The 27,995-nt window shown below is 39.7% G+C and overlaps 3 protein-coding genes across 5 annotated transcripts; 1 reads left to right on the top strand and 2 right to left on the bottom strand.

The window, feature by feature from the left end:
* Window positions 1-45: 45 nt before the first annotated feature.
* On the bottom strand, window positions 46-4,024 carry cdkn1a (cyclin dependent kinase inhibitor 1A). Of its 2 annotated transcripts, none has more exons than XM_028406133.1 (3): window positions 2,120-2,209; window positions 1,488-1,935; window positions 46-1,405 (listed from the first exon to the last, which is right to left on the bottom strand). In XM_028406133.1, the coding sequence occupies exons 1-3, from the start codon at window positions 2,120-2,122 to the stop codon at window positions 1,350-1,352; spliced, it is 507 nt and encodes a 168-aa protein (XP_028261934.1). In that variant the 5' UTR covers window positions 2,123-2,209; the 3' UTR covers window positions 46-1,349. The 2 variants fall into 2 exon arrangements, with proteins under 2 accessions (XP_028261934.1, XP_028261935.1); XM_028406134.1 differs by lacking the exon at window positions 2,120-2,209 and adding an exon at window positions 3,774-4,024 and having other exon boundaries at window positions 48-1,405.
* Window positions 4,025-8,916: 4,892 nt separating this feature from the next.
* Window positions 8,917-13,009, bottom strand: srsf3b (serine and arginine rich splicing factor 3b). Its single transcript, XM_028406762.1, has 6 exons — window positions 12,876-13,009; window positions 12,003-12,213; window positions 11,764-11,904; window positions 9,871-9,909; window positions 9,673-9,759; window positions 8,917-9,468 (listed from the first exon to the last, which is right to left on the bottom strand). Exons 2-6 carry the CDS (start codon window positions 12,203-12,205, stop codon window positions 9,441-9,443), a joined length of 498 nt encoding a protein of 165 aa, XP_028262563.1. The 5' UTR covers window positions 12,206-12,213; window positions 12,876-13,009; the 3' UTR covers window positions 8,917-9,440.
* Window positions 13,010-15,908: 2,899 nt separating this feature from the next.
* Window positions 15,909-26,972, top strand: LOC114436149 (S-adenosylhomocysteine hydrolase-like protein 1). Of its 2 annotated transcripts, XM_028406267.1 has the most exons (17): window positions 15,909-16,378; window positions 18,307-18,418; window positions 18,530-18,673; window positions 18,891-18,991; window positions 19,225-19,327; window positions 19,923-20,017; window positions 21,029-21,135; window positions 21,220-21,336; window positions 21,692-21,755; window positions 22,027-22,115; window positions 22,412-22,482; window positions 22,622-22,716; window positions 22,793-22,891; window positions 23,232-23,300; window positions 23,623-23,701; window positions 23,957-24,077; window positions 24,319-26,972. In XM_028406267.1, the coding sequence occupies exons 1-17, from the start codon at window positions 16,199-16,201 to the stop codon at window positions 24,323-24,325; spliced, it is 1,653 nt and encodes a 550-aa protein (XP_028262068.1). In that variant the 5' UTR covers window positions 15,909-16,198; the 3' UTR covers window positions 24,326-26,972. The 2 variants fall into 2 exon arrangements, with proteins under 2 accessions (XP_028262068.1, XP_028262070.1); XM_028406269.1 differs by lacking the exon at window positions 24,319-26,972 and having other exon boundaries at window positions 23,957-24,081.
* The last annotated feature ends 1,023 nt before the right edge of the window (window positions 26,973-27,995 follow it).

Here is a 27,995-nt window from a genome sequence, read left to right as displayed (position 1 = left end):
ACAGACAAAGGTTTTTTTTATTTTGTTTTAGTTTTTATTTGAATTTGGGAACAAAATAAAAACCTAAATAAAGGAAGGAATAATAAATAAGGATAGATCTTTTCATTCGTAGCTTTTTTAACATAGAACAACATGAATAGGATTTGTGCACAAGCAACTAGAAACAGAAGTGCATTCAAAGGTATGGGGGCAATTTTTTGTCCAAGCTTTTGTTCAAGCTTTGCATGGACAAAGGTTTCCATCAACACCGTACAGATTAGTGTTACAGTCAGGCATGATTACCCATAGCAGCAGGATTTGCCCACACAGACATAAACAAGTGTCAAGGACAAACATTCTACTTGTTTTGAGGCAGATAAGAACATGCAGTCTGTAAAACATTTAGAGAACACTTTTCTTCTGATTGTCCTTTACCAAAAACAAAACAAAAACAAACACCAGACAGGCACTTTAAACTAGGTACAATACACCACCAACAGGTTTGTGTGCAATACTGCAATGTTTTTTTTTATGAACAATGCTATAATAAACTCTATAGATAAACCTCTGACATATATTTATATATCTAAATAAATGTGTTTTAAGTGTTCCAAAGACATGATGCTACAATCCTACCCTACATTATATGGTGCTGTTCACAGGTGCAGCTGTGGAGATGTGCTTTGAAAATGACATACAGTAGATGGAAAGGATGGAAGAGGACATGATGGCACTTCTGTCATTTACAATCTAAGCAAAGGAACTGCAATTACATGATGGTAGAAAAAAAGCACAGCTGGTTATATAAACTATAATAAACTCTGGACAGTAAAAAAAACAGCAAAACACAAGATGACTCCAAGCTCTTGTGATTCAAATGAGGAACAAACAACACTGTAGAAAAGCTGTAGCGGATTTAAACTAAGGGGTCAAAGTGCTTCATCTATTCTCTACTATGCTTCAGCTCTGTAGAGCGCTCACCTCCATTGACTTAGCAATTACTGAAACACCAACTGCTGTGGAAGGTACAGTAGGAAATGTCAGTCAACACTTTGACAACCCCTTGATCCAGATGAGTATAAATCCACTGATTCCAGAGATTACTGTTAATCTTCTCTGCTCAAATGTCCCCTTCTTACCACTGGGAAAAACACCAACCCCCTTCAGACCGAATACAGTACCCTAATTTAGAATAACCTCATACTGCAGTAATGATGTGAAGCTGAGCTCCCTTCTGTTCTTTGATCCACTGGGTATGTGACCTTCTGGTGACACCTGTGCAGAGTCTTGAGCAGAAGAACGTGGGATTCCTGAGACTTTGTGTGGTTCTCTTGGAATGTTGGCGCCTTCGCAGGAAGCTGCACCAGAGATCACTCGCCGGATTTGCGTGGCATCCCAACCACTCTTCTTTTGGCCTGGTAGAAGTCTAGATGGGATAAAGATGATGAGACTAAGCTGAAGTAAGTAACACAACGTCTTATACACAGCAAAAACATGTGCACACGTACCTGTAATGTTTGTCTGTTTCCTCTTCACTCCTGCGCTCTCTCTCCTCTCTGGTGTCTTCTCCCAGTTCTCCATATTCAGTACACATCTCTCCGGCGTACGGGGGATGTTCTCCTTGTCGCTCTGTGGCAGCTCCACCCTTCCTCTCTTGGGAATAACTGCGGCTGTCCCTGGCGCCCTCTGACCCTCTGCCTGTCCGAGCATGCAGGTTCTGTAGAGCAGTGGCACCCTGGTACCTGGGACGCCTTCCCACTGAAAATCGCTGCTCTCCAGAGGCTTGTCTGAGATGAAGTCGAAGCCCCAGCGCTGTGACGCCTCCTCCAGGTCTTTACGCAGGGCGGCCTGGTACTCCACCTGAAGCTGCTCTCTGTCCACAGGGCCAAACAGGTTTCGTCGAGCTTGGCCGTTTGCCAGGGTGCTCAGAATCCGGTAAGAAGCCATCATTCCACACTGAAGGGAACACAGAGAAGATGTGATCAAAGCTAAAGCAACCACAAATATTAAATCTGCCCCACACAGTCAATACAGATCAAACTTGGCAGTAGTTAAAGATGATCAGAAAAGAATCCCCTTTTAAAACCAGGAAAATAATCCTTATATTCTATCCAATATGTAACATAATCCTGTTTCTTACCATTGTTCTAATCAGTTTACACCTCCTCAGTAAACTGAAGGACTGGGAACACTAAGCAGCTTTTATACAGCAGCCAGTGACTCAGTCAACCCTGCTGTGTGATTCACTGGTACATGCCTGGACATAATCTCACATAGACATGTAAGGACAAGTCCTACACAGTGATCAGTGCAGGCACCGAGTCACCACAAGGTGGCACTGTCAGACCATCATACGCTCAACACAGAACCAACCAAGCAGTCTGATCAGGAGGGTTCAGGATGATGTGATTAATTCATCTATATATCCATCAATGCACTGGCTTGCTATCAAGCCTCAGAGTTAAACACTTTACTGTAAGAGGAAGCATGCAGCTGTGTCTCTGGAGAATAATAAGTCAGTATAAGTGATCCAGGAAGGGCTGGGCAGAATTCCAAGGATTTCCATTTCAGGGAACAATCAAGAGAAACTCCTTCCTGCCCGGTCTAATTACTGCAGAGGCACAGCAGGGGGGGGGGGGGGGGGGGTGCTCGTTAGAGTGGTAATACAGAGGAGCAAACTATGGCCCCATTCACACAGGGGAAAGTGAATCCAGCTAGAGCGGGACTGAAGTTTAATGAAGAGGATGGCATTTTATAGTGGTTCAACAATAACTTAATAATACAGAATTTGTCTGTTGTAAATGTCCTGTTATAGCAGACCAGTGTGACATCATGTCATGTGATGCTGCACTTCATTCATTTAAACACTGATTAGCTGAGGAACATCTTCATGTCACAACATTAAAAGTTGCACATAATTAAAATAATGAATCTGATCAACCACTGTCAAAATTCAGATTTTAAAAGGTGAGAAACACCGACACCATGACAGCATCTGTGAGCCCTATTTAAATTCATTGATTATTAGTGTCACCTGCTGCAGGCGGAGACAGGGTGCACACTGATGTGTCCTAATCCTAGTGTTTGACAGTCTTCCTATACCTATACCTATACCCACCCACTGTTACATAACTGTGGACCTGCAGTGCAAAGGTCAGCTGGGTCTTCTTTACAATGAGAAATATGAATACTTACTAAATAAATGTAATATAAAAAAATATATATTTTCAATTTTAAATAAATAAATGTAAAAAAAAACAAATGGGGAAATGGGGGTAACCCCCAGTGTTATTTCCCTCCCCTCCTCCCTCCGCTCACGGGACAGGCCGTCATTGAGAGTGGAGGCGGGCGGGGCTCTCCTCTCTGGAGGAGTGATTCGAGGCTGTGGCGGGAGAGCGGGTGACGCCTGAGCCGGCTGGGAGCCTGCCCAGTTTACTACGGGGCTCCACGTGAGGCTGGGGCTCGTGTCCACCAGTCAAACTGGGCTGTCAGTGTCTGGATGAAGGCCGACCTCCTCCTCCTCCTCACACTCACACTCACGTTTGTTAATAACAAGCAGACTGAAGGAGTTTTTACGACTTTTGATCAAATTCTGAGTAATAAACTGAAACCTGGTTGTTATATTTGGATTTGAACTCACATCGTATACATTAAGAGTCATTAGTGCTGTTAACATGACACTTGCACGACTGGGATTATTAGAAACACACATAGAAACTCATGTAAAAGTATATTATCTGTATAGTTATATGTTAGCTTTATATGTTAGCTACATTTACCGAGCTACTACTTACATTTTGGCCAAATGAATGAAGTCCAAACTCGAGGTCCTATAGTTGTTGAAAAACAGCTGAATCCTGGAGAGTGTGTTTATCCTCCTCCTGGTTGTTTTACCGTGTAAAAAGCAAACAAACCCTGAGGCTGATGTTTTTAATCCTGACCCTCCACAAATCGAAGAATTAACGACCTCCTTAGTAGTTTCTCCAAGTATTCTCTCAGACATGAACACGGGCTAAACTTTTATGAACTCCGGTGGGCGGGGACCCTCCTCTGCGCTGCAGGGGCGGGGACTGCAGTGTCTCACACGTGGACATAGCCCGGTAAACACATGAGCACACGTGAAACCTGCTGGATCTAGTAGTATGTTGAGAGGAAATTCCTGCTCAGGACAAACCCTGCACGAGTGCAGCTCTCTTCCACTCAGTGCGCATGCGCAACAGCTCATTCTAAAGTACCCCGGATATAATGACACGCACGTTTTCCCCCCTCACATTTCTAAAACATAAAGAAGTATTTTCAGTTTTTGTTTGGGGGATAGAGAGGATAATAAGAATCAACACATAAACATAGTGTTGTGTACAAATAAACAACACACCTATCACAAATTATACTTAATATAATAAATAATTATAATATATAAATAATTAAATTAAAACAATATTGTAGTTTTATATTCTGTAAGGTTCATTATTAATACAGTGGAATTACATCTTATACACTGCACAAAAACACTAAAATAACACCTCCTACATCTCAATGAATGAAATACTCTATTCTATATATATAGAAATATATATTCTGAAATATTATATTTTAAAATCTTCATTCATGTCATAGTGGAATATGTTGAGAAGAAAATAACATAAAAAGGATCAATGTAAATTAAAATTATTATCCCATAGAGGTCTAGATTTGGAATGATACTCAAAATAAAAGTGGAAAATCACATTACAGGCTCATCCAACTTGAGTGGAACTTCCTCCAGACAAGTCAGAATGAGGCTCAGTAGTGTGTGTGGCCCCCACATGCCTGTATGACCTCCCTACAACGCCTGGGCATGTTCCTGATGAGGCAGTGGGTGGAAGTTCTCCTGAGGGATCTCCTCCTAGACCTGGATTAAAGCATCAGTCAACTCCTGGACAGTCTGTGATGCAATGTGTTGTTGGTGGATAAAACAAGACATGATGTCCCAGATGTGCTGGATTGGATTCAGGTTTAGGGAAAGGGCAGGCCAGTCCATATATAGCATCAATGCCTCCATCATGCAGGAACTGCTGACACACTTCATCCACATGAGGCCTAGCATTGTCATGCATCAGAAGGAACCCAGGGCCCACTGCACCAGTATATGGTCTCACAATGGGTCTGAGGATCTCATCCCGGTACCTAATGGCAGTCAGGGTTGTAGACACCGCCTCATGCTACCTCTAGGTTGAGAGCACTGACAAAATGCAAAAGTGATCAAACATCAGGCAGAAAGGATGAGAACAGAGAAATGGTCTGTGGTCAGCACCTGCAGAACCTCTCCTTTATAGGGTTTGTCTTGATAACTGCCTCTCATTTCCACCTGTTGTCTGTTCCATTTGCACAACAGCAGCTGAAACTGATTCACAATCAGTGTTGATCCTAACTGGACAGACTGATTTCACAGAAGAGTGAGTTACATTGTGTTCTTTAAGTGTTCCCTTTATTTTATGATCAGTGTATTTAGGAACAGCTCAGAAGGTGCTTCTGGGAATGCTGCTGATAACAATAGTTCATTTCCTCAAACAACATGGCTAATGTGCTTTATAATACACAAGTTTTTAAACTGATAAGGAATTATTTATTGGACCAAAGCTGTACATATACACATTATCAGAGTTTTAAACTAACCTGTAGTTTTCTTAATTACCTCCTTGCATGTTAATGTAACCTGTATGTTACTTAAGAGGCTTGCTATACATCTAGAACAAACACAAACTTCCACTTTGGCCACACACTGTACTTAGTAGAGACTGTTCCACCCACTCTTGTTGATAATGTGAGGCCTGAGCAGTGAGTCAGCCCATATACAGCCCTTTATGCCTCCCAGCTTTAACACAGTACCCCTCAGCCTAGTTCCCAGCACATCAACAAGAGCCCCAACTGTAGGATGCAGCATATAAAGGCCCAACTGGCCCAGTGCCACGGTGGGTCCTTTTGTGAAGAAGGTGACTGACAAGAGAAACACAGTCGGGACTCGGAAGCCGTTCACAAAGAATACATTAACTGTACAGCATAGCTGCAGTCAATGTAGACATGTACAGTCAGTGAAGTTAATGAAATAGAATATACAATGAGTACAGCAGCTGTTTGCTGCAAACAGAAGCATCTACATTTGTACAGCCGAGTGGACTCTTTATCATCAAAGGCAGCTGCACAGTGCAGTGTCAAATTCTCTTCATTGTGTGCTGCATCATTAGGCTTTGGTTCAGCAGACACTGTGAAACATTTGGTGTCATAGATGGAGCCTGAGACTCTGCATGGTCACTTAGTGAATAATTTATCACGAGTTCTGCTCTTTGCTGAGTTATTACCTGATGGTTATATAATGTACACAGTATGCAATGAAACTGCAGGGACATTAAAAATGAGGTTGTAATTTTTAACCATTTACTGGCGATGCACAGAGGTGCAATCGGTTTATCCAGACCTGAGAACGGTTTGAGCTATCCCAGCACTGTGTGTAAGACATTAATCAGTAGTTGTTGAAACAGTTGAAACAGTATGTTGTGTAGTTATGTTGTGCACTATGTCTTTACATTTTACAGTATGTCCCATATAAGGAAAGTTCATTAACAAAGCATAGCACTGCGGACAGCTCTGGGAAGAACGCTGTGCAGCATTTTAAAATGCAAATAATCTGTTCTCAAACTGCATTTCCTGAAGTAGATTTTTATCTGATTTTGGTTTGTTGGCTCATAACCAGAGGATGCCTCAAAGATTCAATGCTTTAACCCATCATGGCAGAATATTTTCTTCAGTCTGAGCTACTTTTTCCGCTCACAACAGCTGTAGAAAGTGATTATCTGGGTTACTGCAGTTTTCTGACCTCAACAAGGAGTTTCTGAGCCCAGACCTTCTGTAATGAATATTGTCAGAAACCTTCAAACCAACTGTCTGACACCAACAGTGATGTCACAGTCAAGGTTCCCAGTCTGATGGCTAATGTGAACATTATTTGAAGCTCTGAACCTTATCTGCAGGATTTTATGCTTTGCACTGCTGCTGCAGAAGGTATGGTGGCTGAGAGGGCTCAACTCACCAACAGCACATGCAGAAACTCAAAAAGAGACTTTAATGAAGCCTGGCTTGCTCTTGGGGTCACAGAGAGGATGGAGACTAAAACCTCTGAAACTGCAGAGACAGAGAACAAACGACAAATTAAGAAAGCACTCCTCTTTTGAATTTGGTATTTTAATGAGATATTTAGATATTTCAGTAAATGTGAACATTTTTAACTTGCCCTGACTTTCCCCTGTGTTCTGTGTAGTCCAGGACAAAGTGGGTCAAAAAAAATGAATGGATGGACATTTCCTCACCACCCACCTCTCCAAGTAGGAGAGGCTCAACACATTCCAGAACCTCTGCCTTTAGGTTCAGGTTCTTTCACAAGTCATAAAACAAATCTTTACTTTTGAGCCTTTTTTAATGATCTGTTAAAAAGGCACGTTTTCTCTCCACTGACCTATAGCTCTACGATTAGCTACAAAAAGCAGAAGCACCCTAACTGTTTTTTTTATTTTTTTAAACACTTGTCATCCTGTACTCTGCTCCGTGGGCGCCAAAGCCCTGTGTTACATAACAGTGGGTGGAAATATCGCAGGTTTCTCGGCGGATTCCCGCGGACTGCGTGAGACCCGTCTCCAGTGGATACCATGACTCATCAGTGATGTCACTGTACAGGCGCTTGAGCAACCCGTGGAAAAGCGCGCGCTTTTCAAGAGCTCACAGAGTGTACTTCTGTGCCGGTTCACGTGGACTGTAAGCGTGAACAGGGACCCGTGGGTCTACTCAGGGCGTGACTGAAAAAAGCTATTGGACTGCTGTGGGTGAGATATATATAACACTGTGGAAACAGAAGAAAGCCCACAGCGGCAAATGTAATGAATGAAATCAAGAGTTTGGTCACCACACAGTGAACATTACAGTAACATGTTGTACTACTAAAATATGGCTGATTCAGGGTTATCATTATATATATATATCATGTATTTGCTTATTCTTATTTTTATTCTTATGTCTAAAATAAGTCTACTGTTTTTATCTTAGTTTAGCTTTGTACAAAGTCATGTGAAGGGAACTCGCAAAGTAAGACTTTGTAACTGTAAAGTGCTGTGCATTTGACAATAAGCTTTTTGAATCTTGAATATATCCGTTTTCAGTCACTTTTAACAAGCTGTACACACACACTATCAGCAGCACAAGGACGCCATTATTTGGATGGCTTATCTCTTGTCTATTTTAGTGAAAGGGTTAAACTTTCAGTCAACTGGATTACATAACCATCTCACACCAGACATCATGTACAGTAGAAAAGGAGGGAAATTTAAGGGCCATGAACCTGCCAACATGCTTACAACTCCTTGACTGACTCACAGAATACAACAAAGGGAACAAATAGCACCCAAAACACTTTGAGGGAACACCCAGGATTCTGTGATTTGTTCTGGTTTTTATCTTCATAATCAAGTATTAAAACTGGTTTTTCACATCCAGGTGTACATAAACAAAGCTAGTATTCTGATTCTGTATAACACTGTAACGTGTTGGCTGAAGGGAATGTTCATAAACTTGGGTCAAGAGTTTACAAACAGGCCTGAATTACATTAAATGTTCCAGATTTAAACAGTAAACAAGCACATAAGACTACTAAAACTAACACTTGTACGCTGTAGGACCTGAACCAAGTCTCTGTGCACATCCATGATATTTGCTGTGGGAGTGCCCTCTTGTGGAAAAGAAACTGGACTTCAGTTATTTTAACATCCTTGGGGAAGAAAGAGGAATAAAGTACACACTGACAGTTTTTTTTTTTTTAAACCAACCAGTATTTTAATCGAGACACCATTTTACATAGTATCAAACCAAAGAAAAGTAATGGAAAATGTAATACACAAATTAGACTCCTGCTCATAACTTTTTAAATCAATGCTGTATTTATTATAAGGTGTCCTCAAAAAAGTCCAACCAACAGCAGATGGAAACCTTCAGTATGAAGTGAGTCAGAAAATAGGTTGGCTTTACAGACAGACGGAACTTTTCACATCCCCCAACAATGTCCTTTAAAAAAAGCTGGCATTTACACAGTGAAAATTTCAACTACTGCTACTCACAAAATGTCAAACTACACGGTACATTCATTGACCAGAGGGAAAAAAAAAACAAAGTTCAGAAAAGACAGGTGGAATGCTGGGCGCCACCACAACTTCAGGACAGTTGAGACAGGTGTGGCTTAAGTGATGTATGTTACACACCTGTACGCACCCACTCCGTGTATTTGAAAATTACATTAACAAGTAAAGGGACACTAAAATGCTTGATTGTTTAAAAGAAAAAAACAAAATGACCACAGGGCCATGTTGAAGTCCATTTTATCAAACGGCAACGCCTGTACAACCGTTCATCTTCAGCTCCCTTTAAACCTGACAGACTTTCTTCTATTTTCTGTCGTTAGACCTGGAGCGACTGTAAGGAGAAGAAAATAGTCAATGCAACATATAATTACAAATTAAACATGATTTGAATTATACCTAAAAGCTAATGTGGAGTGGAATGCAGTATCAAAGGAACTACGTTTGTACAAGCTGACAGTAAAAATGTCAGTATAATAGGTTACACTCCACATCTAATGGCAAGTCATATGTCTATACTTTAAGTATTTGTCATTACCTCCTTGATCGAGAAAAAGACCTTGAAGGTTTGTGGTTCCTGTCCCGGGAGAGGGACCTCTCTCTCCTCCTGTCTCTGGAGAAAGACCTAAAAAGCACAACACCAAATTTGACCAAAACTGACTAATCACAGTTAACACACCACATGGAACGTGGAAATCATTTTTCTCTTTAAGAGGACAATCTAAAGCTGACATACCTGCTACGGCTGCGGCTGAAGCTCCGCCTGCGTGGGGATCTGCACAGGAAAAACAAAAATGTCAAGAACAGAGACAGATGTATTAAAACACTGTATTGCTCCACATTATTTTACTCCTCTTACACTGGGCTCCTTCAGCTCAGCCCTTTGTCTATTTAAGTAATATAACATGGGTGTAAAGGACTTTTTGCCAGAAAATAGAAGTCAGTTGGCAGTGGACCAAGCACATGAAGATGGAAGTTGCTTAGAATGTTTCCCCACCTACCCTACAGTAAGTTTAGGTATATATATTTACTACGGTAGTTATTTATTTTTAGGTTGACCTGAAATGTGTCAACTTATAAATAAGAACTTCTGAGCTTTACAGCTTATTAGAGAAAAAATGGTGAGCAAACTGGCATATTTCCCCTCAGAAGAGTTAATATTATACTGGGCGCTGGCCCCATTATAAGAAATTAAGACACACAGGGGCCACCCTCTGTGTGACACTGGTCCACTGCACTTAAGGGACAACATACAGAATAAGGGGGCTAGTAACAAACTCCCGTACATTTGTCACAGGGAATAACTCTTGCGAGGCTAAGATGCCCTAAAAGCAGCCAAAAATGTCTGATATTCAAAGGGGGTTGAGAAGATTGTTTGATTTTATATTTCTGCTCTGAGGCCCAACACATACCAGATGATTGGCTATCATCAAAATCTCTGGAGATATGATATTCCAGATATTTGATGTTGGACCATTCCCCTTAGAAATAAGGTCTACAGAAATGGTGGAGGACTAAATGACAAACTTATGATTGAAATAATAAAAAAGAACAACCTTTTCAAACCAGCTGTCTCTTCACTTTCAAAACTGTAATCAGCAGTGTACTGAATGAAGCAGGAAAACTTACTAGTATTTTTGGTTTTCAACAAGCTAGATATGACGGAAGGGAGGCAGACTGTCGGCCGGGTAGGTAGAATTGGCTGAATAGGACTGGCCAGATGCTGCAAGGTGATTAGGTGGCAGGCAGATGGGGGCTGGCTGTGGCTTTTTTCCTGCTTTAATTGGTTAGCCGAAGGCTGCTGCTGGTAGGTTGTAGACATTTGGGAACGTAATACGCTGATTGGTCGGGAATGTGAGGTGGGCCGCTGCCGTTTGGGTTAAGGTTGAAGGAGGAGAAGGTTGAGAACGGCATGCTGTGGAACCAATGGGCTGGTGCAACCTGACGACTGGCCATGCCTTGGTCATGTGACAGCACCAGCCAAGCTGATTGGGTCACGATGATCAGCAGTCACATGATGCTGAAAGAGGACTAGTTGATTGACTCAGAGGGTGGTGAGAAGAGGCATGGTGGTGGCTCTGCAACGGGTTTCATTTTTATTAATATAGATGAAAAATAAAAAGCATCCTCAAACAAAACGAAAAAGAATGCATCACATTTGGCACTTTTATCCTCCCAAAATAACAAGCTACACTTTTTTTTCTTCTCAATACAGGCTCTCCTAAACCTGTTTCACATTCCTATTGTGCAAAAGGATTTACACTTCAAAAGAAGCTCTGATGCCTAATGCACAAACAAGGTCTTGCAGGGTATATTTAGATGCATTTTTACAATAAAAAGCCATCCCTTTGCAACCTGGGATAATGTCCCATTTCCACGTTATGAATGACTGACAAGCCTAATTACGTAAAATGGCCATAATGTCAATGAAGATGAAACTGCAAGCCTTAAGACATTGCAACAGTCATAAATGTATAATCAGCAGAAAACATCACAAACACTAGAAATGTCTAAACTGGAAAATATACTGTGGATAGGAGAGTTGAATCAGTAAGTCACCAAACAGGACTGAAATAGGAGATAGATTGCATACTGTTTCTGTGACGTCAAACAACAACATGTACATCACCTTCGCCTTGGTGGAGGGCTACGGCGCCTGTAGTCATCTCGGTCCCGCGGACGCCTACTCCACGAAGGGGGAACCCCGCGGGTGCGACTACGCTTCTCACCATTAGACAGTTCCACTCGCACACGACAACCACACAAGGTCCTATAAAACAATCACACTTTGTCTGCAACTGAATAACTATAGCAAGACAGACAGAAGCTCTCCATCTGGATGCTATGTTTGTCGAGGGGGCTGCTTACCTTCCATCAAGCTCACGAACAGCATCAGTTGCATCTCTGGGATCTTCAAATTCTACAAAGGCAAAGCCTGGTGGGTTTCTGGCCACCCACACACTGCGGAGAGGACCATAGTAGCCAAAAGCCCTCTCCAACTCAGTCTTGTTTCCATTGTTGCCCAGATTTCCAACATAGACCTTGCAGTCCAGGGGACAGTCACGGTGCATGACTGTGTCTGGGGAATAAATAAAGATGGAGACATTACTATTAATCCAGTTGAAACAAAACTAATCACAGCTGGTCTCTCTGGCAGAAATAGGAATTAATTGTTGTCTTACGTGTATTAGGAGAGTAAACTAGCATTTTTAGACCATATAATATGAAATTAAACACGTGTTGAACAAAATGTATATAAGTTCCCCTGATAACGTGTAGTAAAATACATTTTCTGACACTAATATAGTGATCATTAAAACACAAATACTATCAATTCTGTAAAAGATTTGATTTGTGCGGCAAACTAAATCGATTGGCCTACTTCGGGTCGATTCGCCAGGCTATGCTAACGTTAACTTACCGAACGTAAATATTTCGCAAATTAGTTGCGATCAAATTTTGAAAAGTTGAGTAAATCTTCTGCTTAACCGTAGTTTTAGCTATTCTGCCACTTTAGAAACTCTCTTTCTATACTAAACGTAGGATTAGTGCTTTGTAGCTAATGAAAGCTAAAGTAGCTAAAATGGCTGTCTCCTCCTGCGGCCTACCGTTAGGCTTTAGCACACGGGTAAGAACCAAAAAAATGAAACAATGCACAACATAAATATGGTGATATGGCTAAAAAGAGCAAACACAAACGTAGTATGTAACAAAGTTGGAAGTATTTTCAAATAACTCTACCTTCTTTTTGATAATCCAGAGTTCAAACAATTGGTGCTTTTTGTCCCACTGGTTTTACTCGCTCGGTCGTCGAAGGAAAATGGCGTGGCGGAAAATACGTCTGTCTGTAGGGTGATGCTGCTCCGGGGGGCGGGGCGAACCTCTATTGTGTAATTTCCGTAAAACCCCCCTTCTGTCCTTTTTAGTTATGAAATACACGTTGTACGAAATATTATTTAGTTTGTTGATAATTATGTCTAAAAATGTAGATATATTGGGTTTATATGCTAAACCCGGAAAGCAAACGCACACCTTTAATTGACCTAGAACTGCAATATCCCTTTAGGCCACAGAGTAGGAATCAATAGTGGTGTGGCGCTGTTTCAACATATTCGGTCCCTTTCAAAGTAAACCTTTATTGGATAAAAGTGGGTTACAATGAACAACTAGAGGAGTGATCTGAATTGCTGGAGAATCTGCAATCTGAATTTAATTTGCTGAAACACAGTTAAGAATTTAGAAAGCTCTTATTTTGAAAAGTAGAAAATGTTTTAATATTATGAAGATATGAAAAAGAAACAGCTGAAGACAAGAACAGTATGAAGTCACCTTAAAGAATAGCCTGTGAATATACCATATGAAAGGTCTGAGGCTGGAATAATACTATAAGCTTATAAGAAGCACAGGCTGTGTGATTTTAATGTGGAAAAACTTCTTGTGTGTCAGCCTGTAACCATGGTAAATGCGTTTTCAATGTAAAAACACCCTCTAAACAATTTTGTTTTTGTCCAAACCGAATCCGTCAGACAAAAATATGGACACCATGAGAATCGCAAGAAGTTTCTCTCTAGAACACAGTATAATTTTTATGTGCATGATGTAAAAAATGTGGAGATGGCGGCGGGTTAGAAAATATGGCTGCTCTGCTTCTCTGTTTTTGGTTTTACATTCTGTCTTAATGGAAGAATGACCGGCACTCTCCCTGAACAGCTGGCTGTACAGGCAAAACGGTTTGGTGTTCAGTTTTAAGAGTCACACCGTCAGAAAGCTAAGGAATGTTCCTTCGAACTCATATAAAAATTATCTCAGTTAGATGGAAGGTGCAGGCCTGAGCGCAGGTTAGAGAGATTTTTTTAGGCATCTCCTCCGCCTCTCTCCACTCTGCTGAAAATTCCGCCCACTCTCAACATTCCACCCAATACACACTAATGTTAAACTCTGAGGCAGCCCAAAAAATACTTGATTGATAAACTACTTCCAGTTCAAAAACCAATCAAGATAGCCAACATTTGAATACAAGTTTAATAGTTGAACATTTTGTGAGCAGTTTAAAAGTTGAATGGTGTCTGTCAGTTAAACTATCACAGAGTTTTAGCCTTTTTAAAGTTGAATGGGTTGAATCATTCGAATAGTTAAAATAGTTTAAAAATAGTTAAACACAAGTTGAAATGTAGTCGAATAGCTGAACAGAATTATAGTTTAACAGTTTCTGTAGCTTAAGGTATGACAAAGTAGTTGAAGGTCAAAGTTTGGGGAGTTTGGAGAACATTCTCCATTCATTCTTAATGGGCTGAACATTTTAGAAAAAGCTTAGTAGTTTAAAAATTAAAAATAGTTGAAAAGAGAAAAATGCACCCTTCTCCTAAAAAAGCTGAACAATTTGGTGGTTGAGAGTGTGCAACAAGCTAATCAATTATCACAAATAAGGTTTTCCACAAAACCAAAGTTATCAGTTATGAGGTCACTTTAACGCTGTAACATGACATGAAGGATGGCGATACAATGATGAGGTGCCTCTTTGGCTTTCTAACTCAGGTACTACAATGGTAACTTGTATTGAGTGAAGTTGTGTACATACCAGCCAAGCTTAAAGGGGTGAATAAACTCGGGATCATATTACAGCCTCAGTGTCACTTACCAGCTTAAGATAAGATAAGAGAAAACCTGGTCACGTTAACTTTTTGCCTCTTTTTTTGATTAATTCAATATATTTTGTAATACATATAATGATAAATCTGTTTATTGCATTGATGGGAGTTTAGAGATGATGTTTGCACATTTGCAACCATGTTTTAAACAGATGGCCATTCTCCATGCTCAGCTACTTTCTAAACTCTGAGCTGCCTCAGCAAGCAAGAAAGCTTAAATTGCACTCGGAGGCAACCATGTGTGCAAAGGTGACTGAAACAAGGACATTCACACATTCATACAAGTTAGTAAAGTAAGTAATACTTTAACTAAACATCTCTGGGTTAGGATAACTAGTGCACAATAAATATAGAAATGCCCATGTTTGTCAAGTCTGTGGCTTATGTAATATTTGAATGTGTAAATGCTGAAAAAAACAACACATAACTGTGATCCTTGCTTATATCCACACAGTAAAAAGTATTACTGCCCACTACATTTTAAAACACAGGGAGCAGATTGTTTTTGGGTCCTTTAACCTTCTTTTCCTATTCTATACTGGGAAAGTGACACAGATTATACAAATAAACAGAGAAAGACTGACAGAGATTAACATGTATACTAAAAGATGCTCTGTTAAGGAGTGAACATTCTGTATAAGGTAAATTGGCATATCTTAAAACACTGGTGACACAATAGCCCGAATGATGTATATAGTATTTTCCTTCATTATTTTTAACTGCTTGCATTTTTTTAATCGTTTAATCCGTAGATACACATATTTCATAATGTCCAGTTGGTACAAAACATGAAATCCTCTCCTGACTGCCAAAACTGCACATTATGCAAATTGCTACTGCTGGGACTTTCACATGCATCTGTTTATAATGTTAAATTTGACTTTTCATGCTTAGATAATGTAGTTGCCTGGGAAAACAAAACAAATCAATGAAAGATTATACTCTTTGTCTAAAATCATAACAGACAGCATCATGTTGTGAAGATAATTAGTGGGAAATTTTGAGCTTACAAATAACATACACTAAAACCATAACACGACGGCAACATCTTTGTTGTCCCACTGTCTATGAACGCAACGGAACACATACCACGCCCCCTCCGTCTGTTGGTTTCCGCCCACAAAGTTACTCAGCCAGGTGACAGCTGAGCTGACCCGCAGGAATAACACAACTACTCCACGCAACGGGACAGACTGCCAGCGCCAAAGCACGATCGAAACATAGAATCAGTTACTTAATTGCTGCGTTTACTATTTGTTTTAAAAGGCACGTCATTTGAAAATCTCCATCTCGTAAGCCGTTCCATAGCCAGCTAGCAGCAGCAGCGCGAGGATATCGACAGCGTTAGCTTCTGACGGAGAGCAGCCGAGGGTTGTTGTATTTCTGTCCAGGTAACGTTGCACACACTCGGTTGACATGTCAGACCCGACCGGGGACGCGAAGCTGGAGCTGAAACAAGCGAGCAAAGAAGTGAAAGAGAGCGAAAATGTTGCAGAAAAATTTTCAGCCATGACCGTAAGCAAAAATAGCGAAATGAACATGGGAGAGCTGTCGACAGTCTTCAGCGCTGTGCCCACTCACAAACCTGTTAAAAAGGTAAGAAGGACAGGAGTCAACATAACGGTACAGAACATTTATATGTTGTATATTAGACTTTGATTCTGCTTTTAACGTCATGTAACAGTGTGTGTTATTTGTCTTCTTTGGCTTTAGTTGTACCACTAAATTGTACTAATAAATGACACGTTTTAGCCCTTAACCCTCCACTATGGAAAAATCTATGGAAAAAATATTGTGGTATATAAAAACTTGCAGATTTATGAGAATTGTTGTGTTGCACACAGACGAAGTGAAGTAGTAAGAGGAAACAGCCAGGATGTCTGTACTAAAGATCAGCAATGTGAAGTCACACGGATCACTTTACCACTGTCTACACGGAAAAGACAAAAAAAAGAGCTTACAATTGTGCAACTAGTCAAGTGCATTAGTCAGCCCCTGTCCTTAAACAAGGAAAATGAGTTCATGCAGAACCATTTATTCAAGTAAAACTTGTAAAGCAAAGATGTTAACAAACTCTTTCAGGAACAAGGAAGAGTTACTCCTTGCATTCTTGAGGCTTTAGAAAGAAAAATATTTGCACATTTCATTTAATTTGGACAAAAGTGGACAATACACTCCCACATGTCATGGAAACGTAGTGCTCAGCTCTGACAAGGAATCAGCTACATGCAAACCCCTCAGCCCAAGATGTGTCGGCCTCGCAGCCACGTAGTGCAACAGTTTCACATCCTCGTTCTCTGTTTGAGAGGATGTTTTTACAATCATTAGCTTGCATTATATGAACACTGCAAAGTTGTATCAGTTCTTATGTCCAAAAATAAAATAGAAAATACACAGTTTACATAACTCAGCTATTACTTTGGTCATTGCATGAGACATTACACACCATTACACAAAGTTGTAATGACTTTTTAAATATCAACATCCATTAATCATGAATTCCTGGCAATCTCTTTAATGAGCATTTTTATATGGTATGTTTTTTAGCCTGTAATTTATAGAGATCAGTGGAGACAGATTGGAAGCAATTAGAGAGAGAGAGAGAGAGAGAGAGAGATGGGGATTACACACAGTAAGTTAGACAGCCAGTTAGACTATGGGACCCTGAAACTCACACCACCCTGTCTAGAAGAAAATATGTGGTGTCTTGTCACCTTAATCTCCAGAAAACAGCTTCTCATTGTTCGGTGTTGCCATGCTGTTGAACCGGTATGTGGATGGTTTTCATTAGCAGGCCTAAGCCTAGAAACCAGTGGCTGTCTGAATGAAGAACAGCTGTGATTAAAAATGGGATCTGACCAGTTATGAGGTCAAGTCCATTCACAGAAATGTCCGAAATGTCAAAAACTATGTTTTTAAGGAGTGGCGACACACTGAGCATCAGGAAATTCTGGCTTTTAGCCGATGATTTACTGGAGGGAAACAATCAGGTGATATCAGTTTCTAGTACTCAAGTAACAGTTTATTCAGCATAGAACAGCTAATATAAATCCTTTTTTCTAGTTAAGTTATGGGCCTGGGACTATTTTGATCCTAAAAAAGCTAAGAGGGGATGTTCACAATCATTACACGAGCATGAGTTAGATGGGGTCATTCAAGGACCAGAATTTGGCTTCACTTTGGAACACTAATAAAACAACTATGTCTGTTGGGCTGCAGCCAGGCATCTATTTTTGGCGATAGAAAACATAGGCCTTTTAAGGTTGAGCAGGATTATCATGTTATCATGTCATATATGCTGGACCTCAAGAAAAGCAAAGAAAACAGTCCCATTATTTCTGCACTAAAGGGCAGAGAAAGGAGCAATAAAAACCGGTTTTTATTTCTGCAAACAAAGCCCTACCTCCGGCTGAACCACTCTTTCCACTTTTTGTCTTGATGTAGCAGAGATAGTTTAACATCAGTTTAAACCTAATAATAAAGAAATAATAAACTGTATCTAATATGACTTTTGTTTGTTTTAGCAAATCCAGTTTGTGGAGGACAAGCAGGAGTTCAGCAGGTTCCCAACAAAGACAGGCCGACGCTCGCTGTCCCGCTCCATCTCTCAGTCATCCACCGACAGCTACAGCTCGGGTAAGAAGAAGATGCAGCCTGAATTCATGTGTTTGCATTTACTTATGATTTAACACAGATTTGAATCTTGTGATCACCTCTCGTTGTCCTAAACCTGTCTTTACTTTACAGCTGCGTCCTATACTGATAGCTCTGATGATGAGACCTCACCTCGGGACAAAACACAAATCAACTCCAAAGGCAGCAGTGACTTCTGTGTGAAGAACATCAAACAGGCTGAATTTGGCAGACGTGAGATTGAGATTGCAGAACAAGGTAAAACACAGAGACAAGTGAGGCCTCAGAATTTTGTATTAATCTCATTTAAATTTCTAAAAAAAGCCTAAAAATCAGTGCAATGAAACAGTTATGTAAAGTTATGCATACAAACAGTAGTTATGTGCAGAATGAATGGTCTTTCTTTTGTAGTTTTTCTTCCCTCATATGTGTTGCCGTCTTACCACTCTCTGTTTTTATGATGCCTTGTTTTCAGATATGTCAGCACTGATCTCACTCAGGAAGAGAGCACAGAGTGAGAAACCACTGGCTGGTGCCAAGATTGTGGGCTGCACTCACATCACTGCACAGACTGCAGTAAGATTTCTCTCTGACATTGAGCCTCGACGCCCCAGCAAAGGCTGCAGTGTGATAATCAACACTTCAAGTCCACTTCAATCACAGCTTCTGCACTACTTTACACCAACTCTTGTTACATGATAAATCCTATGAATTAATTATTTATATTAATGCACAAACAGACATATATAATGCTGACATAGTGTACTGAACGAATGTGTTGCTGAACAGCCCATTCTGTGTGTGTCTAGGTGCTGATTGAGACTCTGGTGGCTCTTGGGGCTCAGTGCAGATGGACTGCATGTAACATCTACTCAACACAGAATGAAGTAGCTGCAGCCCTGTCAGAGACCGGTAAGGTACCATTTAATGTCTGCAAATTAACTTTACTTGGTTACATACAATATATATTATATGTTATATTTGAGCAGACCATGTTGCTGGTGTCAGGTGTTTCTTAAAGCAGAGCAGAGCTTTGCCATGTGAGCACTTTGTGTCTTTTAAAACCAAGGTTACTGTTTAAAATGTTAAATAAACTCTTGAAAATGCTGCCCTGCAGAGATAATGGGAACACATAACTCATTTGGTGAAAAAGCAGCAGTACTTGACTCTTTTATCTGTGGTTGCTATGTGATGGTCTAAGTGTGTACTAAATTTCCACTGCAGACCTTTAATGATTTGACAAGTTCAGAGATTCACAAGTCGGTGGTAATCATACATTTCCAGGGAATTGTGTTAGTGTCTGTTGTTCAGTAATTTATCGCTGTGTATTGTCTGCAACAAGCCGGGCTGTTTATTAAACTCTGAAACATCTGCCAGCGTTCAACAATTCTCCTCTTTTGAGTTCACCGATATTTGAAGTTGCTTTGTAGACTCTAAAGTGGGTCATGACCACACATGTTGATTAATGGAAGATTCCTTAAGGTATCACAAATCTGTTATGTTGCAGGTGTGGCTGTGTTTGCCTGGAAGGGGGAGTCTGAGGATGACTTCTGGTGGTGTATTGACCGCTGTGTCAACACTGAGGGTTGGCAACCTAACATGGTGAGTGTAAAGTGGAAGTTTAGGCCTATTTGTGCACAGAACTGTGTAACTGTAACTTTTTAACATGTATAATGGATAAATGTGTTACGACCCTGGCTCAGGGGGTAGCAACATGACAAAAAGCAAGTGCAATAAAACAAAATTTGCTTTTATTTACAAATTAATTTATAACAGAAGAACTAAGGGAATAAAACAATGTGGTGTGGCTCTGCTCCTGCTGGCTGAGAGAGTGGGCAGTGGAGGAATGTCAAGAGTTGTGGTGGATGAGGACACAGATGCAGAGGCACAGAGCGGTGTAAAGTCAAAAGGCAGTCCTTTATTCAAGGCCACGAGGGCAAAAATACAAACAAAGGAAAATACATAGCGTGGCAAAAATTCAGAGGAGCAAAACGAGGTTCTTAGCATAGACTCTCTAGTTCAAAGCTCAAAACGTGACGAAGCATAATTACCAAGGGATTCATGAGGTCAAGGCAGGAGAGATACAAAGACATTCCCCAAAGTGACAAGACACACTAACTCCACGAGAGACGAGACAAACTAGCACCGAGTGCAGGGAGGACAAAGACTAAATACAAAGGGATCAGGGTGGACAATTGGACACAGGTGGGACACATGAGGGAGGAGCAGGTAATCACCGGGAGGAGGAGGGAGAACACAAGGAGGGAAAACACAGGAAGCAAGACTCCAGACAATGCACAGGCGGGACAGGACTATCAAAGAAAAACAGGAAGCACAAGACAACACACAAGAACTAAACAAAGACCCAGAACTACAGGAAAATAACTATAACTAAACACAGATTAAACTAAAAACCCAAAACAAGGAAATCCAAAACCATAAATAAACACCAGGTCGTGACAAGGAAGGGCATTCTTATACTCATCTATCACTATAAAAAAAACAAATGGGAAATGGTTATTTTATTAATTTTAAATTTTTTGTCCATCTGCTGAAAAGAAGATGTAAAGCCCATGTTCATACAGAAAAATATAACAGTTTCCTTTCTGTTAGATTCTTGATGATGGTGGAGACTTGACACACTGGATGTACAAAAAATACCCCAATGTATTCAAGAAGATCAGGGGCATCGTTGAGGAGAGTGTCACTGGCGTTCACAGGTAATTCATTCTTTAATACAAATTGTTTGTGCTTCTTCTGATTTGAGCTTCTCACAAACATGGTTCTGCCTTCTTTTTTTCCAGGTTGTATCAACTGTCCAAAGCTGGAAAACTCTGTGTACCGGCTATGAATGTGAATGACTCTGTGACAAAGCAGAAGTTTGACAACCTGTACTGCTGCAGAGAGTCAATCCTGGATGGGTGAGTTCCAGCTTTGATTGTTGGACGTCTGAACAAAAACATGGGACAGCTCATGTATACATGACCAGTATAAAGTTTGTTTACTGGAAGACTCCATAGTGATTAATACGGTTTGTGTTGTAGCACTTGCTCCATAATGAGATATAACACTAAATACTAACTTCATCAGACCTCTGGATTGGGATATTTTGGGCAACAGATGACCTGTGATGTAAACAGTCAATATTTCTTTGCATGTTAAAAACAATATATTAATTGAAATAGTTAGATCAATGCGAACATTGGGTTCCATTAGTTTCAGATATTATAGGAATGTCTGGTTTTTGACTCCAATGTGCTAATCTTATGTCTCTAGCTTGAAGAGAACCACAGATGTCATGTTTGGAGGCAAACAGGTGGTCGTATGTGGATACGGGGAGGTGGGATACTTATTTTGACATTAACACCAAACTACTAATCTGTTAGCTCTGAAAACATATGTGATAAGACATAATAAAACACATACAGTATAGTAAACTCTTAAATACCATTTGATGATGTTGACCAGATTTACTTTAAACACATCTTTGTGTGAGTGTTGGGTCACTTGTTTTGGAATTGGGTGGTTTGTGTTTCATGTTTTTCTTTTTTTTGGTATGTTTTCTGTTTTTTTTTGGTAGGTTCATGCAGTACATTTTTTTGTATTTTCAGGTTGGAAAGGGTTGTTGTGCTGCTCTGAAAGCATTGGGAGCCATTGTCTACATTACAGAGATTGATCCCATTTGTGCCCTGCAGGCCTGGTGAGGAAAAACAATAACTGACGGGGGGATCGTCATGATGAATGTGCTGATACAGAGAAAGTAGCAACAAAGCACAGCTGCTCAAACTGTCAAGAAAATCACTTTTTTTTAACCATACAATTATGTTGTCAAACAACTAATATTCTGCATAAAGTCACAATACACCACACAAACAGACACACATAGAGAGCCTGCTCATCAGTTGAATTGATTTGCATGTCAATAAATACTTTCCTGCTCGTCACCGTCGTCGGTGAAGCTGATTGCTTAACTTCCTCTTTCTTGTGTGTAACCAGCATGGACGGATTCAGGGTGGTTAAGTTGAACGAGGTCATTCGTCAGGTTGATGTCATCATCACATGCACTGGTAATTCAAGTCAATGCTATGCCATGAATTACATTTTGTCTATCATACATTACCTTTTAATCTATAGTAATAGTTTCTGTGTTAACCATGTCCTGTGCGGTAGATGATGAACAGATTACGTGCTGGTGTTTTTCTATAGGGAATAAGAATGTGGTGACCAGGGATCAGCTGGACCGAATGAAAAATGGTTCTATTGTCTGCAACATGGGGCACTCCAATACTGAGATTGATGTGGTAAGATAGTTAAGTTTGCATGCTCTAAATGCAATCATAAGGGATGTGAAGATGATGATATTGTCGTCTGTTCCAGGCAAGTCTGCGGACGCCTGAGCTGACGTGGGAGAGGGTGCGCTCTCAGGTGGATCATGTCATCTGGCCAGATGGCAAAAGGGTTATCCTTCTTGCTGAGGTGACTGGCTATATCTGTGTACCTCAGATTCATATACAATAATAGACTATGTATGTATGTCACGCAACTGGACCTCAGGATTTAAGCATCCTTATCAGGCTTGTCACAATAGTCTGCAGCAGTGTTTGGGCGTATACAGATTATATTACTTGCCCACCACCCTTACCTTTTTAACTTATTTTCTAAAAATAATGAATTTTCACCCTACAAAAACTTCATTAGAGATGTTAATAAGAAACTAAGCATGCCTAAACTTTCATTAATTAAATTGTAGAGAAAACATTTTTCATCATGGTTCCCTCTTTTGCCTCAGTTAACATACCATATTTTTTATTTACAGGGGCGTCTCCTGAATCTCAGCTGCTCCACTGTCCCTACCTTTGTCTTGTCCATCACAGCCACCACTCAGGTAATATGCTTCTGATAGAAGCTACCATAAATACACACTAGAATTATTATGTTGCAGAGAGCACATAGAGTTCATTGTGTACTTTTCAATTTTCCATAATCAGTCGACCATCCTGCCAGATAAGCTCATGATCTGATCTGGAAATGTCATCATATACAGGACAGGAGCAGCGTGTACTGTAGGCAGCTGCACAAATGTGCTCCCTGATTACAGTTTGTAATCAGATGTTGATAGCTTAATGTATTGCTTTTCATTCAGTTTATGGTGTGCAGATTAATTTCCAACAGTGTTATTATTATTATTATTGCATGTGTGTTTCTAGGCCCTGGCTCTCATAGAGCTGTACAATGCTCCAGAGGGACGTTACAAGCAGGACGTTTACTTGCTTCCCAAAAAGATGGGTAAGGGTTTAAACAGATACCGTCTGCATGTAAAATTTACAAGTGCTACGTATGGTTTGGCTGTGAAATTAGAGTACAGTGAATTGATTTCTTTACAAGTTTGCTTTGCATGAAACCATGGAGATTAGAAGATTAAGGCGGGGGTTAGGTGGAAAAATGTATGAACTTACTCTTGGTGATGCTATGACTGGTAACCTTACTCACATTGAGACCTGTGTGTGTTTATGAATCATTTGTTGTATATCTGTATTTCAGACGAGTATGTTGCTAGTCTGCATCTGGCCACGTTTGATGCCCACCTGACAGAGCTGACGGATGAGCAAGCCAAATACCTGGGTCTGAATAAGAATGGCCCTTTTAAACCCAACTACTACAGGTAGGTGCACGTTTAAAATGTACACATCTTTTATATATGATTTAATATACAGAATAATACTTGGGAACTGTGGGGGTATTGATTAATAAAGCATTTCCTGTTGGAAAGGTTGATGGGTACAGTATGTGTGTCACATAAAGATTAAGATTACTTAATTAAAAATTACTTTACATGAATAAAAAAATATTTATTTTGTTATTGATGAATAAGCTGTTTCTATATTACTTATCTCTCTTCACAGGTATTAGTCTGCAAAGCACCAAACCTCAAGAGAGCGGTATGTGGACAGTTGCTGATTTTATCCATCCCTCAGACAAAAGAAAAATGTATGTACACAGTATTTTGTACTCCTCACAAGGTGCACAGCTTATATTCAGTTGTTTTTCAGTGGCCACAGAAAGTCTTGCTTTATTGCTGTTGTCCAGCTGGCTATAAAACATTAGTGTAACTTTAGCACTCCGTTCAGTCTGATCAGAGTTTTACTGCATGTGTTTCCAAACCTGCTGGTTCTTTTCTGACAGCTGTTGAATAATATATCGGGTGTATTGTGCCAAATAACTGTGAGAGGGGTTAGTGGTGAAGTCAGTTTAAAAATGAATTGCTATTTTTTATATTAACATTCTAAATATGACATGTAATGCAAAAGGGTCTCTTATTAATGCCAAACTCTCAGAAACTTTTAGTTGATCGTTTTGTCTCTTTCACCCCAACTTTTTTAGTCATTTAGTCATTTTTAAGTCTTCACTTGCACAGAATGAGAAACGATCTGAACTCCTGTTATTCTCAGGAGAAGAAGGACCAAATCAAAGCTGGAAAGTCCTGTGAATATTAAACATCTAGCCAGGTTTGCTTACAGACAAGCCATACAGACTTGGTGTGACTATAAATCCAAGCTTTGTTCCTGTGAGTTAGGATTGGAGTGTCTCTTCTGTCCAATCAATCATGTTTTAATGCTTTATTCCTGCTTTGATAACAAGGCACTTGTTCACTTAATACATTCCTTCTTCATCCACTTCCATCATCATCATTGTTACTGCTAATCTTCCACAGATCTGTGTGTGAAGGAAGCTTGTCCATTTATGAGGATCAGAGTCTGCACCTCAGGGCATTCAGATTCATAAATCATTTGTAAATATATTTCTACGGGATCTGCACTTTCTGCTCATAGCATTCTTATTCTCATTCTTATAAAGTTACTAGTATTTACAGTAGACCTGTAAAAAGAACTTTTGAGGTTTTCGTGCTGTGTAGTGTATACATACAGGGCAGCTTTTGAAAAACCTCTCGTCTTGGTATGTCTTAGGTTAATCCCAGGACGTTGGTCATGTGTTCAGTAGAAGATGTTTTTTCTAATAAGAGTTTTAACAACAGGAAAGAACACGTTAGGAGTTGATGTGGATACACTTTGCTCTCAACACATGTAACTAAGCCAGTAGCTTGGCTCTGTTTTCTTGTGGTATTATAGTCATTCTAATTACATTATATTTTCATTCCATGAATATTTTCATTGTTTAAAAGACTTTAGCACTGTTTAGTGACGCTTGTAAAATGCACACATTCTCCTGTACTTATACTCATATTCTCTTTTAGTGGAGAGATTCACCTTTAATTCACTGTGTCAGAATTTTTCAACATGCTGTAACAGATACTGGTGGTTACTTTACTTTACTCCACACAGTTGACAGCATTATTGTCCAAATCTCTTGTCTCCTGTTTAAAGAGACATTTTACCCAAAATCATATTACAGCCAGGAACTGAATGACTGCGCAGACTGGAGTACCATTTGTCAGTGGTAGATGCATGCTGTTACAAAATGAGTCAGCTGCACATGAGGTCTGTGGATTCAAAACTGTGTCATTGCTAAAGACAGACATTTCACAGTATTTTTTGTTTCTTTGAGGACCTTAAGTCAAGAAGAGGTCATAAGTCATCAGAAAAATCTTTGCAACTCAAACCAAATGATCTAGGTGGATTTTGTGGTGGCACTACAGGCCACAGCAAATGAACTATGAATACGTGATTTTCAGGTGAATTGTCTCTTTAAGGTGTGCCCACAACCCTTTAAAAATCAAGTCAGTTACAGGTAGTTGCTGTAGTTCATTTGTGCTGTGATATATGAATGAACGAGCTGGTTTCTGTCAGTCACTTCTGTTATTTGTTGAACAGTAGCCGACAGCGTGCTACTGTGAAATGCTTTCATCTTTGCACTAACAGCTTTAAGGGCATTTGAGCCAAGGACATTCAGTGAGGACATCATTGTCAGCAAGAAGAACGCTGTAACCATGGTTACTGATCTGTTGACAGTGCCTTGTAACTCACTTAGTAATTGATATTCACATGTTCGACTGTGTTTTCCTCCAGATATGTTAATGCTCAACATGGTGGTTATTCTGCAATATGTACATTGATTAGCTATGCAGGAGAACTTCCTCGTCCTCTTTAAGAAGTCTTTTACTTCTACTGGGAGTTGGTAAAATAAGTGTTTTAGATCCAAACATATGCTGTAAACTCTTTTAGATAAACAGGGAGCAACATATTCAATTCTCTTGTTATGTAATGTCTATGCTGATTTTAATGTGTATTTTCCCCAACTTTTATTTCCTGTAATCTCACAATAGCTTTGATAGAGATCTGCTTTCTGTTAGTTAAGGTCACTTCGACTGAGTTTTATCCTGTTATAGAGGCAAATGAATGTGTTATTACTGGAGCAAATGCCTCTGCTCTTCTCAGATTAAAATAAATAAGCATACCACTGTGATTTGACACTTGATGAAGCTCTATAAATAATGTACGCTATTCAACACTGTATCTGTGGTTTAGTTTGAAGAACAGAGTAAACACCCTGTTAAATTTCTGTGCACTGTTAAATAATAAATCACTGTTTAAATTGAAAAGTGGCTTAGATACATCATTTTATGGACATGATAAAGCCTCAAATGTGTTGCCTGTGTGTGGTTTATCAGACCCCAAAATTTCCTACAGCTCATTAGAGTGAAGAGTGAGAGGATCCTTAATCTGAGTCCCTGCATATAAGAAAAAACCTTTTTATTGGTTTAACAACCAAGGACGCGAAATGTCACCAAAGCACCAGTAGAGGGCATTCTAAGACCACAAAGGACACCACTCTTTGTCCATTAAATATGTTTGAAGCTCACTTCTCATGAGTCACACAAAATAACATAAGAAATTAATCAAATTAATAAAAAAAGAAAGCAGCAATCACAGTATCTGTATCATTATTGTCTGAAGTTGGCAAATGTTGCAAACTTTCTATTGCATAAAATGTGTCACTGGGATTCTCTACATGTATGAATCTGGACATATTGTAGTTGATAACATATCTTTTAACTTTACAGTTAAAATCTAATTCCTTCACACTAGAAATGGTTTATTTATACATGGAAATGTGTATTTAAAATGCCCCTTGACTGTTGCTTAAGTGAGCATATAGTGTAGAGTGCCAAAGGAGTTACATGGATTTCTACAACAAATGCTAAAATTAAAAAAAACTGAAAACAATAAAAAAAATAATAATATGAATTTCACTTCAGACTACAGACTAACAGACTACACACCATATATTGGTGTATTTATATTGTTATTTTTACTGCACTGTTACTGACTTTAAAATGTGGCTCCATATGAACTGTGAGTGAGGCGGCTGTAACTTTAGTTGTAGTTTGAATTCTCCAACATGGAACCTATTTTAGTACTTACTGCACTGCTGGGTGATGTAGGCTGTAATACCATGTTGATTATGTCTATGTCAGGTACAAATGGTACTTCTCTTGTAGTACTTTGTCCATATACTCGGGTAGAACTCTAATCAAGTATATGGACAACATAAACGCAGAAGAAGAATAATATGTGAACACAGGAGTTGGGGATGTCCTGTATGTAGACAGATGTGTCTGTGG

Source organism: Parambassis ranga, chromosome 5 (assembly GCF_900634625.1).
Source record: "Parambassis ranga chromosome 5, fParRan2.1, whole genome shotgun sequence".
Taxonomy (NCBI): domain Eukaryota; kingdom Metazoa; phylum Chordata; class Actinopteri; family Ambassidae; genus Parambassis; species Parambassis ranga.
The sequence above is the reverse complement of the archived record's forward strand: the minus strand, read 5'-3'. Positions and strand labels throughout refer to the sequence as shown.

Coding starts and splice junctions, on each gene's coding strand:
- cdkn1a (XM_028406133.1), bottom strand. Junction 1,406..1,487: donor GAAACAGACAAACATTACAG/GTACGTGTGCAC, acceptor TATCCCATCTAG/ACTTCTACCAGGCCAAAAGA.
- srsf3b (XM_028406762.1), bottom strand. CDS start 12,205: ATGCACCGTGACTGTCCCCTGGACTGCAAGGTCTATGTTGGAAATCTG. Junction 9,910..11,763: donor AGCCCTCCACCAAGGCGAAG/GTGATGTACATG, acceptor TTTCCTGTGCAG/ATCCCCACGCAGGCGGAGCT. Junction 9,469..9,672: donor TCTTTTTCTCGATCAAGGAG/GTAATGACAAAT, acceptor TTCTCCTTACAG/TCGCTCCAGGTCTAACGACA.
- LOC114436149 (XM_028406267.1), top strand. CDS start 16,199: ATGTCAGACCCGACCGGGGACGCGAAGCTGGAGCTGAAACAAGCGAGC. Junction 20,018..21,028: donor AGGGTTGGCAACCTAACATG/GTGAGTGTAAAG, acceptor CCTTTCTGTTAG/ATTCTTGATGATGGTGGAGA. Junction 22,892..23,231: donor GGGTTATCCTTCTTGCTGAG/GTGACTGGCTAT, acceptor TTTTATTTACAG/GGGCGTCTCCTGAATCTCAG.